The 20,450-nt window shown below is 44.2% G+C and overlaps 2 protein-coding genes across 2 annotated transcripts in view; one reads left to right on the top strand and one right to left on the bottom strand.

Moving 5' to 3' along the window:
* The window catches only part of T265_14926 (hypothetical protein), a gene marked incomplete at both ends in the record, with an annotated part of 43,272 nt that extends 36,327 nt beyond the window's left edge, over positions 1-6,945 (top strand). The window contains 3 exons of the mRNA XM_009175804.1: positions 3,208-3,337; positions 3,629-4,107; positions 6,762-6,945. Of these exons, the coding sequence (XP_009174068.1) occupies positions 3,208-3,337; positions 3,629-4,107; positions 6,762-6,944 (792 nt within the window). The remainder of the gene's footprint in view (positions 1-3,207; positions 3,338-3,628; positions 4,108-6,761) is intronic.
* A 1,463-nt stretch (positions 6,946-8,408) lies between these two features.
* Positions 8,409-20,450, bottom strand: part of T265_14927 (hypothetical protein) — a gene marked incomplete at both ends in the record, with an annotated part of 35,028 nt that continues 22,986 nt past the window's right edge. The window contains 5 exons of the mRNA XM_009175805.1: positions 8,409-9,516; positions 10,099-10,281; positions 12,711-12,833; positions 14,966-15,120; positions 18,968-19,067. Of these exons, the coding sequence (XP_009174069.1) occupies positions 9,304-9,516; positions 10,099-10,281; positions 12,711-12,833; positions 14,966-15,120; positions 18,968-19,067 (774 nt within the window). The remainder of the gene's footprint in view (positions 9,517-10,098; positions 10,282-12,710; positions 12,834-14,965; positions 15,121-18,967; positions 19,068-20,450) is intronic.

A 20,450-nucleotide genomic window follows, 5' to 3' on the forward strand; every position in this document is an offset into this window, starting at 1 on the left:
TGTTATCTCCAAGTTTCTCACCTATTCCCCACTTTTCGCTCAATCCTACTGCCGAAAAATTGTTCCACTCCATGTGTCGGTTGTGAAGTTATCGCGGTTGTTCAAGTGTAGCGTAACAAAATGGGGCATTAAATTCGACCGCGACAGGATGGTTCAACCTCGGCTATCTTGCAAGCTGTTTCACTGCGGCTACTGTATCATATGGTCATCTGGTGACTTGAGGAACTTTACTGTGCAAAATTTTTCACGTGCCCCTTTTCACATTGACTTTTCACGACAGATTTATGGAAACAGGAAACTTTTTGAATACATAGCCCTACCGCAACGGGTAATTTTGTGCATCAGGAACAAGAACAAACCCATGCTTAAATACTGCGCATTTCACACGTCATCACGAGTTGTAAACCTTTCAGTCAGTAAGGAAATCTCAGCCTTCCGCACTCCTTCCAACGGCGCAGTAACAAAGTTGTCAGCAGCGACAGGAATAACAGCAAGTGTTTGTTGATTAATAGCGCAGTAACTGACAAACTGGTTCATGATATTACCGTTCACTTTGGTTTGCCTAATCCTTCTGCCGTCCACTGTGGTCAGAAGCGCCCTTGCTCTCATCTCTCTGGATAATGCAGCTAACCGTAGTTGACCCGCTGTTGCACGAGGGTGAAAAACCCGAGGCTGAGTCACACTCCTTAATTATTGGTTCCGACTATCTTTGCCAAAGCAAACTGCCACTCACGTGCTCCATGCAACGAAGACAGTCGAGAAGCTCAGCGATCTTACGATCAAACAACCCATGGAGTGCCCTACGTATCAGGGCTTGTGTGGTCTTAGTTCGACATATGACAGTGGTAATTCCATACTTGGGAGTGCGTTAGCTATAACAGCTAGCGTTAAAAGTTACAGCTCAGCTCAGCTGACATTCTTGAACCTTAGCAGTGATTATTTTGGTTAATCCGCGAAACTGTTCACCCCTCATCGAAAGGCCATGTGTGTTTCAGCAAACGAGAACAGAGCAATAAAAACATTACGGATGAATACAACATCAGTGCCAATTCGCTTCAGTCTAGTACTGAAACTCTTCTTTCAGGCTTGATTCTTCGGTTGGACTTTTTTGTGCATGAAGCTCAATACGGTGTTGTACAATATCCAGTTTTACGAATACACTTGGAGTTTTATCCCAGTCGGTTGCACGGTTATTGCGTTACGTGAAACAGCTTTATCGTTATATAGTAGAATTTCTAACACCATCAGACCCGGAGCATTGTCTTTAACTGAACACGAGATATCACGTGATACCGCACTATATTTTGCTGTTGTCAAAAGAGTGTCGTATTTCTTGCAGTATAGTGTATTCTGTTCACTACAGAAGTCGTTGACCTGAGAATTCGCTCGCCTAAACTTGTTATTCAAAACTGATTCGTAGACCCCTTCGCACTCGCGTGACTGGCCACTTATGTCATAGGATCACGTGAATCTCATACTTATATATATATATATATATATATATATATATATATATATGCTCGATGTACATCCGCCTACGGACTCGGTTTATTGGTTGCTGAACTACTCACCGAGCGTGACAATCAAGTCTGCAGTGGTTTTATACGCTTTCATTGGAAAGTATAACCCATCTATGGGGTGATTTTGTCCAAGGTTGACACATCAAACATCGTGACGTTGACATTCATTGAAAGGTAATGAATATTCGTTTGGTCCACTGCGCGCCTATTCGTACAATTCGGGTTTCCTTTCTCTGATAGCACTCTGATATCTATATCTTTACCTTGAGACGTATTCTTGAACAGCGCCACTTTCAAACTTTCCAGATTGGTCATTTTCCTCGATTTGAAAGCTGCTTTTGATTCTGTTGGCTCAGTCCGGCTATCAAAGGTGCCCCTTTCATGTCTATATAAGTTATGGGGGCACTTTATGCGAACCGCTGCAGGCGCGTACGAGTGTACGGCAAGCTTTCGCCTGGGTTCGGCACATCCGATGATGTAAGACGACGCCTGTCTCTCTCACCTTCCCTCTTCAACATTGTTATTGATATGCTGCTTGAAATTCCTTTGCCTGCTTCGGAAAACTCGGGAGTCGAAACCCTCCCGGGACGTTCGCTCACAGACATTGAGTATGCAGACAATATTGCTCTCCTTGGTTCATATCCTTCCCAAATGCGGACGTTTTTTGACCTAAAGAGCTTTACCGCACGGTTTGACATGTGCTTCACACCTGCAAGGTGTAAAGTGCGGCTACAAGATGGCGAGATCAAACCCAAGTCTCATGCATGTAAACAAGCCAATCGACGTGGTAGATAAATTCATTTGCCTGGGCAGTTGTATAAGCTCCGGTGGGCTGGATGGAAATGAGATTGTTGCTCGAATCGGAAAAACCAGGGCAGCTTTTGCCAACCTCTGAAACCTATGAGGCCGAACTGACGTGAGTTTGTCCGTCGATGGTGCGTCGGTGCGCTCTATACTGCTTTATGGATTAGAGACGTAGTCTCTACGCGCATAGGACATTCAGAAGATGCCTTTGTTTGACCATCGGTGTCCCCGAATTATTGGTCAGGTCTGATAAGAACATCGGATTAGTAAAGCTAAGGTACGCCAGCTGGTCCTAAAATAAAGGAACTCTCCCACGATTCATGAATTACTCACACTTCGTAGATAACGCTGGTTAGAACATTTACTCCGCATGCCAAAAGACTCTCTGCCTAACAGAGCTGTTTTTGCCCAGCCCTGTTCCGAGTGGAAGCGACCGAGATATGGACAGTTTGTGACCTGGCCACAAAGTACAAAAATACTAACCAGTAAACTTAGTCGGGTCTATAACTGCCACCTCCCGGGGACTCATCTCACCAGTGATTAGTGACAATTGAAAAATGACTCAATCATGCAGTCATTGGTGGCCGTGCATCAAAGTTACCGCATTCAATACGTAGCTACCTTGTTGCCGAACTAACTGAACATATCATCGCCTGCAAGGCTTGGCTGTATGTTCCATATTGTCGCATCTTCTGGTGATCGAAACTGTAGCAGCTATAACCAATGTTTCTACGGTACACGGTTTATAGGTGATAATTTGATGATTAATTACTTCGGAAGCGTGTTTACGTCGCCTCAGGTTCTTAGCTGAATTCGCGTTAATACTTCCCATATGATGTTGTTCTTTTCGATAATGATAACATCATTCTCACTATTGTTGTAGACTCACTTGGTTTGTCGCGTACCCGCTTACGATGGACCGTCGGTACCGTTGGTTCACCCTCTCCGTGTCCAGGTCATCATTCGTCTCGGCCAACGTTGGAGCAATCCGTTTCCTTTCACCTATCTTCCGGGTACGATTTCTTGAGTTTTCTACATCCTTTCACAGCCGTAACTTGGATTTTTTGTAGTTGACAAGAGTATCCGCTGTTCAGCTTACTGAATAATAATTTTCAGAGCCTCTTCGATTGGTGCCATCTTCTGAAAATAACAATTTATTTGTTCATCAGACAAAAACAATTAGCACATAATCCTCTACCCGTTTATGCTTCGAATCGTGCCTGTTCATAATTTAGCAGGTTGAATGCTATGACTAACTGAGTTGTATTGTCCGTTCCTCCCCGTTTCTTTTTCTTTGTCCACAGATGCTGCGTCGTTTCACGCAGGTGCCCCGACCTATAAGTTAACGCACACATCGAAACTCGCTCCAGCGGTTGGTGACGCACAAATCGACTATTCGCATCCGTCCCTCTCCTACTTACCAGATTCATCCTCCTGTCTAAATGCAAGATCCTCCGCTCCGGAACGTTTTCAGCTGGCTTCGTCATCAATCCCAGCAAACGATAATCCAGTTGCAGATATCAACAATTCCACTGAGTCCATCTCTCGACACCCGATAGATTCTGATTCCTCATTTTTCCTTCCACCGGATCCCTTGAACACGCACTCTTCCGTGTTACCATCAAATACCGTGTTACCTGTACTGAATACTATCCCGGTACCTGAATCATCGCAATTGCAGATGGATCCTCAAACAGCCTCCGCCAATCCTGACATCCTCCCACAAGGTGATCTGTCAACTCCATCCCTATCCTGTTTCATTGAAACCCCACAACATATGCCTGTGACCTGGACAACCGAGCATCATCCCCCCCATCACCTTCCACCGCCTTCTAAGATGAACTGAAGTAATACGGAGGTGTTTCGGTAGAATCAGGCGAGTTTATTTCCCCATATCTCTGTTCTATGAACCTCTATATCCGACGTTGTTCGTCTTGAACAGATTAGTGAACATGCAGATGAACGCTCAACGCCGTCACACAAGTACCATAAATCTAGTCCTTTGGTTAGTTTACTTGTACTGTTTCAAGGACCTCTAGTTTGGAAAGACTTGGTAATTTTCATGGACATTTCGTCTTGTATGTGGAGCGAATGTCTGGTGAAAAGCCGAGGAGCACTGTGTAATGGGACTCATGAGCATTTCGCATCTCTGAAACTCACACAGGGTTTTGCACCCTGGGCCCTCCGGTCAGTGACTGAACACCTAACCGATCACCCTATTTTTGTGAGAGCTAATCACACTTCTTATCAGTAGCTCGTGGTCGAACGGTTCAAGCTACTAGCCGGAAGGTCGCGAATTCGAGACTCACAGGAGTTTCCTGAGGTGCGCACTGCTAATGATTTTCGTTTAGGATAAATCAGCAGATGTGCAGTGCGAAATCTCCATCTTAGTATTAGGACTACTAACGGATTTGTGAGTAAATTTTTCACAAAATAGCCGCCGCGATATTGTAGCGACGAAAGGTATAGCTAACTAGTCGGCTTTGTTAGCAATCTTATAGAATACCGAATTATACTGTTTACCCAAATAGAAGTCTTGGTAAAAGATACTATTAGGCGATTAGCAACTATCGATCCTTACTCGCTCTCTGAATCGGATTCTAAAGCATCTGTTTTCTTATCCGAGAGACACTGTGGTTACTTGTTGTCTTAACTTCAGCAGAAGACCGTGACTGAAAGTGTGTTCTTAACGGTCGAGGGGAGCAACCTGACCTCGAGGGAGATACTATATAGTGATTGGACGGTTAATTGTCGGGACGGCAATTGGAAAGCTATCATAGTTGTCTGAGATGGCTATTTTTTCATTTCCCCCCTCAGATTGTACCTCAATACTGACATGATTGAAGCTAGGCAAGCTAGGAAGTAAAGAATGTGTCATAGTTTTTAATTCTCTAATGCGTGTAACCTGTCCACAAACCTTTGGCTCTATTCTTTGTAGTCTGGCTCTAACTGTCAATTATGTGTTCCCGTTTTTGTGAGACGAAACGTGTACAGTTTCGCTCGAGAACCGTCACTAAACTGACCTTTGTGTTAATCCACAGATTGATCTAATGAAGTGAACCGACTTTTGGTTGTCATTTCTTGGGTAAAACGTGCCTCGCAAGCAGGGGAAGCTCTCGACTCTTCTCTGACTTCGTTTCTACCTGAGCATTTTCCTGTGGATGTAAAATGTTCCATGTCAATTATTTGAGAATTTTGCAGAGAATTGCTCCCAAAAAAGTGAATCATCCAAGTTTTTCTTTTGGAGTACCTCTCAGAGGCTTCACAAGAGGAGGAAAAACATTCTATCTACGATGTAATGAAACGATGAAATGCTGACTACGACGCAAGACAACTCCCAAACGGACCAATGAAAGTATGGGAGCTGGGCAGTCGCATCGGCGTACATCAGTCGCTCTTTGAAAACCATATAAACCCAAACGGGTAAGGAAGAAGTACCCAGACAACTGCACACTCTTGATACTTTCTCGATTGCAGACGAAACATTGGTCAGCTAATTGCCAAGCCCGATGAGAAGATTTACGTCCCACTAATCAAACCCCGAATTAGGCGTTGCCTAATCTGTCTATCTCAGTTTGGTGCTATCCGGCTGGAGGTTTCTTATAAAGAGGGAGTGTTCCGTTTAGATACTATCTTAAACCATTGCATGGAGACAATTACGATCTCCTGGTTGGTCCATGCTTGTGCTGATTACAACCGACTAGGTCTGTGCCAACATATCTCCCTCCCCCATCCTCGCACCTTGCACTGCAGCTGGGGTCGATGTTCCCACAGTTCATTCAGTAGTTTGTCTTGCTCGTCCAATTCAGTACTCCTTTTATTTTCAGTCAATGTGTTCTTGCTTTGGTCATGTTCCAGCTCCTGTTCCTGCCTGATCCAACTACCAACGCCATTCTCAAATAATCTCTCAGGCAAGTGAAATCTCATTGCATCTCCCGGTGACTGTGGTGACGATCACACTTCCAACACCTACCGCACCTTCGTCTGCCGTTGACGACCGGCGTCTGTGATTGATTTCCGCCCACCGAGCCCATCGTTTACTCTTCTGTTGTATATCTTTTGGTCAGTTTTCTTGCTTTTTCCTCTTAACTTCACCACTGACCTCAAATTCAGATATTTCAAGTTTTTACCTTCAACCCCCCCTGATTTGTTCATCCCTTCTCTAATTTTCCGTCAATTATCAGTTCACCAACGAAGTCAACACAGTCTCCCACAATCAGTTGTATATAATATGGTTGAGTTGACCCTGCTTCCGATTTTTAATCGACCCAGCGAGCTTTTATCCACTCCTATTTTCAGGCTATTCAAATTGTGATTGAGCTCAACTGATGTTTTTACTCTTTTTTTACGGTCATTTTATATAGACATCTTTTCGCTCCTATGCCATTGTTCCCGGTCCCGAATTCGTTTCGCTCATCTTCTTCTTTTCACTGTCAGGGACAGCAACTCCAGGTTCGAATCGGAGCCAATTCTTACTTCGTTTTTTCTGTCTGTTTACTCTCCGTTGATCTGATGCTCGACTTGGTTTTTCTACTGCTCAGCCTTTCTGATCAAACTGTGAATCACAGGACTTTGAAGATGACTAGTTCTCCGACTTTGTGTTTTGGAGCATGTGGTACTTAAGAGATGTAGTTGTGCTCTTGTACGCGTCGAGGGCTGTTCCGTTTTGAACAACAATGATTCGTGTTGCAAAACCCAAGCGGTATCAGAGATCGTGATCGTCATCCCCGGAGACAGCAGTATCAGTCTTGACACAACCATAAATTTCATCTAATCGTAATTTGAAAGCTTAGAGTGAAAAGAAGAGAAAAAAACTCGTGGAGGGAGAGGCAAGATACTTCGCATATTGAACCGTGTATACACTTTAGGTTTGGCTGAATGTCAGGTCTATTCTGGCAAGGTTTTAAGAACAGAAACATATTCTGCCCACTCGTATTTCATCCCCTACTTCCCAATCGGTCTTACAATATTCAACTTTGAATATGTGAGAAATTTCAGCCTGTCCGATTCATGGACTACTCACGTCAGGAGTGCATCATATACCTTAATATCCTGCTTACTTTCTAGAACGATATGTACTAGAGGACATGTTATTTATGAAGAGGTGTTCCATAAGAGTACTCCACCGTATACTTTAATTAAGTTCACCCGTCAAGCTCCTAGTCTCTTTCAGAGCAGACTGCTCAAAACTAATGCGGCGCTGAGCTAAATGCCCCCAAAACGGTTTCCCTTGTGTATCACTCACTGGGCACGGTGGACCCAGATATGCCTCAGACCCGGAATCAAGTTCTGCTTGTGGTGGTGTCCTAACATAGGTTCCGATCACGATTTGATGGACCTACCATTCTAGACATCCTGAACGACACAGTTTCTTTGCATGAAGTATGCAATCTTATGTTCAATTCGATCAATCAGGAACGAGATGGCTCAGTGATGAGAGTGGGAGTTTACTGACCGGAAGGTTCGTGGTTCGAAATTGACCTCGGCTTCCCGCTTTTAGGGTTGGGCAACCAGGCGATATCCCAGCCCTCATACCTCCTGGTGCATGGGAGTTTGGCGCCGAAAGGACGCTGCAACTGAATGTTTTTTTTTAATCAAGCAGTTTATCAGCTATAAACTGTGCATCAAAGGCACATTGGTTCCAGCTGCTACAGTTTAGATCACCGACAAGCCTTGGAGATGGTGGCGTGTTCACTTAGTTCGGGATTCAGGTACCTACGCACTGAAGGTGATAGCTCTGATGCAGGAGCACCACTGACTGCCATTTATGCCAGCGCCATTATCGATTGGTGATTTGAGTCTCGGGTTCCCACCCTGAAAGGTGACAGCCGCCGATCCGACTAAGATTGCTGTTTAGTGTTTTCATTGCCTCATACATTGTTCACCTCTCGGTCGCTTTTACTCAGCACAGGGCTGGGCGAAAACAGCTGTGTTAGACAGTCTTTTGGCATGCGAATTGCATGTCCCAACCAGCGTGACTTACGAATTGTAGGCTCTCTTCAGTCATGAATCGACTGACCGTTTCCTAGCCACTTGTTATGCGACTGACAACAGAAAAACAAAATTAAGCCAATGAGAAGCAAAAAACGCCATGTTTATTTCGTATCTTTCTGTGTATGTGCGTTGGTAATCGCTGTTTACTTGCCACACCATTCGATTTTCATACAATAAGATAGATAAACAAACAACTCGGAGAAGTTAATAATTCTTTCAATATATAGTTGATCATTGCGTCGACCCAGAACACTGGCTGATTGATTAAGAGAAAAGTATATGACATCTTCGTGAAACGGATCGTCCATGATTAGCACAGGTGGGTTGGAGGGTTCACACTGCGAACAATCACTGTGCGCGTGTGCCTCGAAAGTGATTGGGGTTACACAGAGAGAGAGAGAGAAACAAGTACATTTGTAATTTTTCAATTTCGACAAAGAAATGCATAGCTTATACTTCGCGTGCCTTAACGGAAGTGCAAATATTGTACATCAATACCCAGTTAGTTTGCAAGAGATTGTGTTGACTGATCTCGTTGCGAATGGCTTAACTCACTCGCACATGTGCTGATTGTACCTCGGGTGTAAAACAATCGTAAATTAGATTTTGGGAAGTAATATTTACCCGTTCACGATCAATGTTAACCTAAGTACTCTGTTTTGGAGCGTAGCTTTGAGAAATTTCCTGTGGGATGGGAAGCGAGTCAATAACAATACACTGATGGGTGGAAAACATCTGCACGGTCGAGAAAATAGTCAGTTCTTTTTTTCGGGAGAACTCTGTTTATGAAAAAGATCAATTGCCATTTGGATGGTGGGAGAGGGTCTTGAGTAAAGGTGTGCAAGAGGGGGGCATAGAACAGCCGTAGGACCGGATTGGGCCACGAAGCTCTGTTTTTTTTCACAAAAAATCTCAGAACCATGGAAGAGGATACAACGGACAGAAGCCGGGTGTTCACGTGTTGATATCGTTTAGTTTCCAGTACTCAGGAGGCTGATGTTGCCTCTTCGTCGTCTTCCTCAGCAGTCGCCAATCGCGTGCGTCCCCGACTTACACCGGACGTTCTGGAACCCTCGGATTGACAGTCGTACCAGTCCCGATTGTCGGCAAGTATGTCTAAGATGAGCTGCGATGATGGATGCACAAGATCGCACCAGGACTCCAACAACGGGTGTGCGACAAAGTCGATGAATGTCACCTGAGAAGTGAGAAACAGAAAATGCGATACTAGAACTCTATCCGTAATGTCAGTGAAACATACAGCAGTCGGGGGCGCTCTGTGCAGGCAACTATGATTTCGCTCTTATGTAGAACATGGAGCACTGTTATTCTGAGTTTGTTCTGAGTTTGAGCTACACATGGCTGCTGAAGAATCCGTAGCACTTATACTTTGGCTATCCTCTAAAAGCCTGAGAGTTATTTCCGTTTCACGTCTAGATTGTTGGTACTTATGGATGGAAAGACCGATAACTTCTCCGCTTAATTTTCTTTGTCAAAAAAGTGTTACTCACAACCTGCAAGCTGTGATGTTACACTAACTGTTGGAAACAGTCATTAGTATCATGATCACTTAATCGGAAGGTTCCGGCACTTTCGAAAGTGGCCTTCACTGGAATCTACACATATCCCATCCTAGCAAGCCTAACCCTGTGTAAAACAGCCCTTAAGGGCTTTTCAAGTCCTCCCTGCGGATTTCCACAATTTCGTGGTTTATAGCGTCAGCGTGATCTAAAGTTCATTTTGGTGGTGCGACAAGAAATTGGTGGGTGAGCATACTGACCTGAGACTTTTCGACCGCCACAGATTCTCGATCGCACATTGGACTGATTTCCAGATTCAGGGACCGTTCCTTGTCTCCCTGACGGAAGAATTCTTCCATCAACCGGCTTGTCCATTTGCGATTGAGTCGGAGCGGTTTAGCCGGATTGCTCAGATCGGCACAGTGGATCATATTTTGCAGGATCTGAAGAAGAAAAACATTCATTGCCGCAAGAATGCATTGTTTCGTTCCTTCAGAATGGGTGAACTTTTGTACACCATTTTGGTTTCGACGGAATCGTTAAAACAAGTAAGGATCTGAAGAAGAAAAACATTCATTGCCTCAAGAATGCATTGTTTCGTTCCTTCAGAATGGGTGAACTTTTGTACACCATTTTGGTTTCGACGGAATCGTTCAACAAAACAAGTAATGAACGCGTTACTTAATTAAAAAGGTCAAATGGACGTGCGATAGTGGGCACATTTGTGTCAGAAGATCGGAGTACTTGACTGCCAGGGAAAAGCAGATGACTCATTGTTTTCAAGGCGAACAATCGAGGTTTTCAACATGATCCGTCAAAGCCAGTAAACACTATTCTTGTTGCGCTTCAATGGCATTTCGTAGTCCTGTTTTCTCCCTTAAATTGTGGCTGTGGGTGGCATCGTTTTCTGTCTCATTATTTCAGTCATTAACCCCTTCTGAATAAAATACTTCCAGCTGCTGACATTACCCGTTTTGGACTGAACTGACTGCAGGACGTTGATGATCCGGTTGCAGAAGTACATACTCAATTGTGTGTGCACTTCGCTGATCAAGTGATAAAGTTCATCCTTGATAAGGCACTACTCATAAGGTTGCTGAAAACTCCTCGACAGCCCAGTTGCCTGGAAACATGAAAACCGAGGGATTCAGCTGGTTTCCGGGTGGGTCTCCCGCGAAACTAAATTTTCTTGCAAATTAGTGTATTTCGCTAATTTCATCCTTGGTGCTTTTGAGCAGTTGGTTGCGGTAAAAATGACTGGAAACCGATGTGAGTAGGCCTAACTGATTAGGATTTGTAGTAATACTTTCTCTAACTACTTAAAGCAATCCCACTATTCAGAACGATGGGCAGGTAGCCTGTTACAATCTAGGAAAGAAAAGGTGCACTCATTAAGCAATAATATTTAATGAACTGAAGATGCATTTAAACTTTGCCCTGGCTTTGTTCCGGAAATGAAGTAAACACTTTCAGGCAACCTGATGGAGGTCCTGAAATCCTAACCTTAGAAAGAGTCTAATGCAAATTTGGCCGGTCTCTCTACTCGGCACGGTTGCAGAATGATTTCCTTTCTTCCACTCTCCTCCCCCGCAATCCACACTGGTGTAACAAAGCTGCATGATTTTGTCACAAAGGCGGGATACCAATACGTGAAGCCCATTGGAACCATGATTCCAATCAGTCGCAGTGAATTCAAAGTTTTCAAGCGTAGTGTTTGCTTAAAATGTGTTAGTTGGGCGAACACATTCATTGGGACCTTCGAATCCGGAATGACAAAGTTTATCGCGCATTATTTTACCGATTATGGCGAATCAAAAGACAGGTTGGACAATATTGTGTTGGGTTTTGCAAGTTGCTTCCTTGTTTACTAATGTGCTCATCCACCAGATGGCTGATTTTCTGCGAAGCTATACTAGGTATAGTATAAATCTGGGGCATAAAAAAGACCTGTGCATGTAGTTTTAGAACTAAAATTCAAAGACTGCGCATTCAGACGCCACTTCTGAGCTTTGAAGCAGTGCGGATATGTTTCAGTGTCCGTCATCCTGTCAAAGCAACAAATCCTCTTGAGCTACCATAATCCTTAACAGTGGAGCCTTATTTCCGTAGGAAAATGCAATTAATCCGTCAGAACAAAATCTGCCAACGACGGCCTTGTGTGCTCAAGTGAACGTGAGCCGGATGCAACAGGAAGGCCATATTTGTCGATGATGGTTTCGAATTGTGTGGGTGGCAGTTGGTTACTTACGCTATGCATCCTTACTCAAGTAACGTTGTAAACTCACATTAGTAGCCCGGTTGTTGACTGCACATACCACTGAGGCACACACACACGGCTTTACCCATTCAAATCAATAAGGTCTCAGCATGGTAATCTAAGCTGATACCCCATCTGTTTGATCAACAGAAGCGCTGACACATGCGTTGTATGGAACCAAGGCACCTAGATTAGATAGTGGCAGTTACGCTAGAGGTGAAGGGTTAACTATGTAAATAATGACCCGAAATTCGAAGTCCGGACGTCAGATATGGGAATGCATGATGCATGAACCTTAAAGGTTTAACAGTTTCTCATTCCAAGCGATGTGATTGGTTTATGCAACAATTCAGACGATGATTCAGCAACAGTTATGGGACACCTGAAACCTGCTGCATAATCCTGTTTAATTACACAGGCGTATAGATGGGTATTCGGTCTCAGCTTCAAGTTCACAGGCTGCTCAACCTAAAGACACTCGACAGCAAAGTGGTAATATTGCGGAAAGAGGTGGTGTCATCATTTTGATGGGATTATCGAGTTACAGATTGAAAATATGTGTTGCTCAAGGCTGATGGTTGGAAAGTTCGAAGTGAGTAAGCAAACTTTACTTACTTGAATTCGGTCAGAATAGTTGTCCAGATTGAGAACGCCTGATCCGGATACCTTCTTAGCCTCAACCATGGTGCGCAGGTCCGCCAAAAGACTCATGTGTTTAGACATGTCGGTAGCCAAGACCTAAAATATGCGGTGTGATGTGAGCAAGATCAGTACGCAAGAAAATACCAACTAGTTGGGACAAAATCCATGGTCAACTCCAGCCCACTATAGAAAGGACGTGGCTTCGTCGTGCGATTAGGAACTGGCCGAAGTAACGAAGAATTTGGTGCGTGAAATAAGTGCGTCAGACCATGTAGAGAGAATTGTAAATGGAAATCATACCTATAGACTGAAAGAGTGGAACCTCCACCCACAGGGCGCCCGCGAACCACACAATGTCGAATCCGAAAGAATTAGGAACAGAGTTCCTCCAGATGCCAAGCAGTAAGTCGCCATCGGAGGACATCCTCTCGAAAGTGGTACAGGTCAATGAGCCACCTACTCCTAAACCATCAGGGGCTAAAAGCAAGCATCGCCAGCAGTGCATGCATAACCACAAACATACCGCTTCTCAGCGCACAGTCTCTGTGCAATAACACCGAAATCTTTCCCGCTACCGATGACGGAACAACTGAAACTAGATCGGTCAGTCTGCTTGAACAAGGGATTTCCGAATTGATGTGAAGGTAGTTACATGTTAGAAGGGACATCTGAAAAGTGAATAAGCTAGAAAAATCTACCAAAAGTGAGAAAACACTTGTATATTCAGCACCGCGAGGAGAAGCTCAATTCAGCAAACGACTGATGTTGTGGGTTGTCTTTTCTGATCAATCACTATATTTATTTTGCTGCAGATACAACCCTCGCATAGTTGATCCGCCCGTGGGTAGTTTGTGCGATCGCAGCCAGCAGTTGAACCTTGATCCATTGACCTACCCATTTGTGTCAACTGACGGACCAGATTCTCGAAGCCTCCCAGTCACGTAGGGTCACGGAAGCTTGAGGTTCGTGGGAATTTTTTATTGGTCGTAGGTAGTCTGCGAGTTTCGTATTCATACAGGTCTTGTTTATGCAGTCTTTTCCAGAACTAGAATTTCGCTCTTGTTGGACAAAATCAGCGCATTATCAGGGATACTGTGAGTTGAATCAGGAATATCTGACAATCGATGTGAGCACGTTGCTATGGCTCTACCAAGCTATGATCCGAATAGACGAAAGTATCCACCCCTGCACTTTAATCATTGTCTGCAAAATGCATCATATGGTGACCCAGTAGCTGACCCTGAGTTGAACGATCGTTCCAGCCAAGGAGCATAACGGACGGATGAAGATGCGAGATTTATGGTTTCATTATCCACTTTCTATGAAGCTGAGTCTGTTCTGTAGATAGAAGCTCCGGAATTGGGTGATCTCGAAACCCGGTTGAGATCCTCGAAGAAGATGGTTCTGACACACATTTAATTTTGAAATTCATGGGTTTCTCAATGACAAAAACGCTGTACATGGATGGATTCCGCGCGAGTATTCCACAAAAACTGATAGCCAGTGACTGATCTTGGCGACTGATGGCAGAATCGCCTATCAGTTTCCAGCGCCGCATCGTTGGTGGCACAATGCGGCCAAACAGTTCTCGCTGTTGCTAGAGTCAGTGCTCCAGACGAACAGTCTGTGCTCGCCACACAGATGCACCACAACCAAATACCAGCAGCTTTAAATCCACCCAACTCATCAACAACACTCTCCGGGCTTCTGGCCGGTTGCAGAGTATCTTGAACATCTTTGGCAGATTTAAAGCAATGATCCAGTTCCAGTGTAACTGATGTGTACATATGTGAACCGACTCGATAAATTTTTTCTTGATGAAGAAAACTAGCTCTAACGGGCCTGTGACGACTTCAACTTTACTCCCTAAACTAGGTCTGAGTGAAGTTTACCAGAGGGTAACTAGCTTTCAGAGAAATGTTGCTTTTGGGTACCATTGTGAGTGTCTACACTGTTTTTTTCTGCCCAATTTTTCCAACGGACTGCTCCTACATACGTTTGGCGTGGGCCTGTGTTGACAACTTACGACGGCTATTTGGGGATAATGAAATTTAACTTCACCTCATCGATCGATGAATGACAGTCGCTTAATGGTTCACTTCCTAATCCTATGGACAACTAGTGTTTAGTGACAAGATGTTTTGCTCTATAGGTCTCGACGATTGTTTGCTTAACATTTGCAAACATGAATGCACAATACATATTTAAAGAGCATGAGGGACACTCACAAGTTCGATGACCATCCTGCGCAGCGTCTGACGTTTCTTCACACCGAGGGAGGAGAATATGTCACAATCCGGTTGATTGAGCAGTTTGAAAGCGACGTAGAGATGATGATTTTCCAAAACAGAGGAATCGTTGTACTGTAGTGCCAGATCATGACCTGGAAAATTGGGACACAAATAAGGCCTAAACCAACTTTTCACGCCTTCCTGGAGTGTCAGTAGAACAGCCAAGCTTCAAACAGCTGCCTAGCAATCGCTTGTTTTCTTGGCATATATTTAGACTGTAAAGGCGGTGATGCTGACACAGGCCATTTTCCGCTACTTGGTCGAAAATCCGGTGCACTTAGTCTACGGATAACTCAAAATCACCAACCTTAGTTCTCCCACACAGTGCACCTTCCATAAGAAGCGAACGGAATAAAGAAAAAGATCGAATGGTCTTGTTTGTTCCTACTCTTGAGAAGGATAAGGTGTTCCCAAAGAGTACGGCTTCGAAGATGTTAGTTTGTTCAACTAAGAAAGCTATTTACCAGGACATACTTCTAGTGGTCATGTTAACGTTAGAGACTTATAATTCGGAGGAAACGAGTTTTCAGGCAATATTTGCGCACAAAATGACAGTATAGGGCAAACAAGAAATAACCTGGCAAAATAAAAAGTACAGTGATGGTAAGAAATGCAAATAAGTGCAGTTATTGGCAGTTCGCCAGTTGGAAACGTGAAGTGAGGTCACTGGGTTCCGCAGATGAAAGTCTCTCCATTTTTTTCTGAATCGTTGCCCCGTGGGCAGAGGTGAAATAACGATAATGAAGTTGTATCAGAAGGCATATTCGCTATACAGCCTGGGTAACGGTTTAAAGAGGACCAATGCAGAACAGGGAACACGTTGCTCCTCTATGGATATTACTGCACGCACCATATCCACCTTTCACACAGTGCGACACTTAAGATGTCCCCAACACTTCTTTACGACTGTAAAATCAGAAACACGCACAACTGCACAGTTGTTGGGTTGTGGGGAACCCACGGCTACCAGACACCTAAAAACCCAGTGGATATGACAACCAGTTACATGCTAGCAGTAGGTGCACTCCGTTTCTCCATACCCAAAAACAATACCGGAACAGTTTAGTTTTGGAACAATGATCTTTATCTACTGTACCGCGCATCATCACGTGACGGACGGAAAAAGAGACGTGAGGAAAAACTTCAAATTTACGGGTTTGTGGCATTGGTGTCGACCAATCCTCATGGCAACGTGAACCATGCGAAAGGTTCTGTCTACGCTAATGATTTTGTCGAATTTGCTGTACGTGTTAGTCTGACTAGCCAGCTGGTTTTTCCGGTCCAATCAATCGCGATGTAAAAAAGCAATTGACTGATTGTCGTAATGCACCAGTAAATATTGTGTTCCGATTAGTAAAGACAGAAGTAGAATATAATATTCCTATGCTTCGAACTAGGTGAATCGATGGTAATTGAAATCAAATCTTTCAACAGTGTTAAAGATGTCGAGTGATCCAGAAGACCGATGGAAATTCGGAGACCAGGCCTACCTACTGAGCCCCAAGATAGCATATATCGTTGGTGGGCTATCGAAAAGTTTTCACCAAATGCATGAGTGGTGCGTTCCACCTAAACAATGTACTGTAATATCTTAAATATTGCACCAACTGAAACTTGAGGTGGCCTTGGTGCAGCATATCAAGGAAAAAGAGATTCAGCTGGAATTCAGTTTGGCCTTTTGTTAAAACCAAATTAGTGTGCAAAAAGAGCGCATTTTGTGAAAGGCGTCATGTTAGACACAAGGCCGACAGGATATTGGGGGCTGAACCTAAATGATAGGCCCCAAGAGGGCCGCAGTCAATGGTAAGCAGTTAAAGTATTCAGCAACATTATGAGTAGTATGTTCCACCAGACGACGTGAATGGTCTTGTTTATCTGTACAAGATATGGTTGATGTTTTTGGACATATGCAGTGAGCACATTGGTGGCCATAGCGATAAATCCGTTAATACCTTTCAACTGCTATGGAACAAACAAGTAAATTCCAGTTTATTCGGATGCAAAGCGCACGAAACTAGCACTGCATTTTAAGAAAAGCATAATCAAATTACTGGATCACACGCTTTCTTTGAAGCCCCTTTTCCAAACGGAACACATTACACTTAAAGTTACCCGGTGATCAATCTCCCCAGCAATGACACGTGGTGAAAAGTTTGCATAACACACGATGCCAAGAAACGTCAGACCTGGTTGACTTCAGGGAGGCTGTAACAACTCCAATCTTTAGCTGTTGAAGTAGTCCTCAGCCCTGACTATAACTACTCTGGAGACGTGTCAAACGATAAACACTGGCTGAGAACGAATGAGGTTAGGAAGGGTAAAAACGGGTCAAATATAGTGCCTATCGGAAGGGCCATTGCAGTTCGCTAAGGGTAGAGTCTATATCAGAGCAAAACTCCTACGGCAAGGCAAATTCTATAAGACTGCTAAGACAAGCAAATGCTCCCTGAGAAACCCGCTTCCTACTTAATCATTTATCATACATACGTTAGTTAATTGCTATCTGGGTAGCTCTGAAATGTTCTCCACTCCAGCAAGCGAGGCCTCTCAGCTTACTACATGGTAGTAAACTATGTATCACGACACTTGAAGGGGGCCATATGCACTCAGGCTGTGAAGAAACCCCATCTTCAATCGTACGATTGGAAACAAAGTATAACAGTTTTTCCTCTTTCTGTTACACTCAGAAAGTGTGCTTACTCGGACGTTCTAAGATTTTCAAACTATAGAGCTTTCTTTCCAGAGGACAATTGCATTCGTCAAACAATGTAAAAAAAGTCAGGCAAATCACACAAGGATCCAAAAGAGTTTTTCAAATTCTACAAGCTACTGAAGTGAGACATGCAACACCTCGGTTAATTTGTTTTCGGTAAGTCCGCCCTCTCCTATCGATCAGCCCGTACTTGGGTGTGTTGTCTAACCGGTCAACCCGTACATCGTCGTACATGATTGGTGCGTGCGCGGTTTTTTGACAGTCGGCTGGCAAACGACCGGTCACCTCTTTCTCCCACAAAATCAGTCGTATGACAGCACCCGATACCAAGTTTTCAAATGTGCCAACTCAAACAGAAAGAAACTCGGAGGCTTCACCCACCTGATTAGTCGCATAGGGTAGCTGTCGGGGGGCTTTGACCAACCATGTGAGAGGTATTCCTCCCAGAAATTCACTACCGTATCTCGGATACTGTACTGACTGAAACATGAGGCGGTCTTTGTGCAGCACGTTCAGTTGAACACACAAAGCGGTCTTTGTGCAGCACATTCAGTTGAACACACGCGTGAGCTTGGTTTGAGGAGTGGTTGAGTGCCCATTTAAATCCAGTGCAATTTGCAACTGAGTGTTTCGCGAATTCCACAAGTTACTTCATGTGTGGACATGATGAGTACAGGTCCCCAGAATGTATTCGAAATTTCATTTATGAAACCACTTGTAAGCGGGTTGCAGTATTTCACAATGATAAGCCGCAAGAGTTAGCCTCATGCCGACCTGTTACACCTCATGTGGTCATAAATTATGGTGGGATTGTGATAGTTAGCTAGTTAGACAGCACTGATGCCAGTCTCCCAGTCGTTCAGCTGTAGCACCCTTTAGGTGCCTAACGGCCATGCCACCCGAATGTTGCACGAAGGTTGGGATACTGCCAGGTTGCCCAAGCCTAGACAGTGGAAGTCGAGAGGCAGATGTCGGGTTCGAACCACGGACCTTCCGCTTAGTAAATTCGCGCTCTAACCACTTGGGCCATCTCGCCCAAGGTCAAACCACTTGAGGGACACGGGTAATTTTGAAGCAGAACGAACTCGCCGCGGCACATACCACCTAGGCCACTTTTTTGGATAGCACACACAAACTCGGATAACGTTGGCTACATGGACAGTTTCGCCTAACCAGAGAGGATATAGCACAATCAAAACGTAGAACAACCTAGTAACGCGACTCACCAGAGTTAATCAGGAATTGATTGGTTAGTCCAGGATGATCAACATCATGTACAATAGACGCGAAAATCACAGCCAGTATTTCCAAATCACTGAAAACGTCCTATGAAGAGAGGAACGTGGAAGGAAGCATAGATTAGTTAAATAACCATTTAAGTGGCAAACGGACAGCCACTGGCTAGGAAAATGCATAAGTTCCATTGCCTTACTGAAGAGCTGAATTCTGTAAGACGCTTGAGTGTTCAACTGAAAATGACAGCTATACCGAAATGGGGGAAACGTGTGGGTGTTCCTGCAAAAACCGAAACAGATTCTGACATGGTACTTTCTACTCTAGGGATTTGACGTCGTCTAATCGTCCGAGTCACATTTATTGCTGTTCTTCGGATCATTCGAGTCTTATCAAACTCAACAAAATGTGCTGGCCTTGAGAAACAGCAGGATGTCGAGAGTCACCCACGGAGACTCAATGTAATTACTTTTCCGCGCGACTAAAGACCACGTGACTGTACTAATTCTGTCCCGAATCAAATTACCTCATCCTTCGGTAAGGCCGATATTGACAAAAGAGTATTTACATTCGTAATGTACTACTCATAAGGTTGCTGAAAAGCCATCGACAGCCCACGACCGGTTTCGCCCTTCTTGGGGCTCATCAGGTAGGCGCAGTCCCCGGGTTTCCGTCAACCTTATGTTCTACTTACATTTATGCACTTTCAGTTTCACTTACACTTTCATTTATGCACACAGCACATGAGGCTTGGTTCCGGAATAGCCAATATGACCTGAAATCGCCCCTGTTTTTTAATTATTTTGGGTCGTAGTTAAATCTGCACCCAATCAGCTGTTCTTTGCAACACGAGCTAATCGGCTTTCTTAAATGCAGGGGCACCTCATACATTGAAGACACATATTACAAGTCGGTTATCCTTATAGGGCTTTGAAGTGATAAGGCGTAGGCGCTGCCGTCTGATCAGTGTTGCGAGAGACTTATGGAAAGCAATCTGATTACGTGGATTAAGTGCAGACCTTCGGAATTCAGGAATTCCGCAAAACTGTGTAGTACAACGATTGCAGTCATACTATGCATGGGTTAAGGGGGGGGGGGTTGTGAGTTGGGAATTTTCATCGAACTGCAGCATCGAGGTACGGTTTGAAAACATCGTGTGGGGTGTCATGGATTCCACTGATGATTCCCCACGAGAATCAACCAGCTGTACGATCTCTTCTGACTTTGAATTCATAATGAAGACTCAAACGAGGTAACTAATCGGTGCGGAAATCGACATTCCTGCGTACGATGATATCTGTCACTCGTCGTTTGACACAATCAGTGACGAATATTGAAACAATCTTCGAAAACATCATGAGATTTAAAGCAACCCACATGAATCACCTGGTTGGATCGTGATGAAACACAATGAAATCAATATGCCGAGGTTTCTTACTGGAAGTTACTGTCACGGTGGACGACCTCTTTCAGGGT

This window comes from Opisthorchis viverrini (assembly GCF_000715545.1).
Source record: "Opisthorchis viverrini unplaced genomic scaffold opera_v5_293, whole genome shotgun sequence".
NCBI lineage: Eukaryota > Metazoa > Platyhelminthes > Trematoda > Opisthorchiida > Opisthorchiidae > Opisthorchis > Opisthorchis viverrini.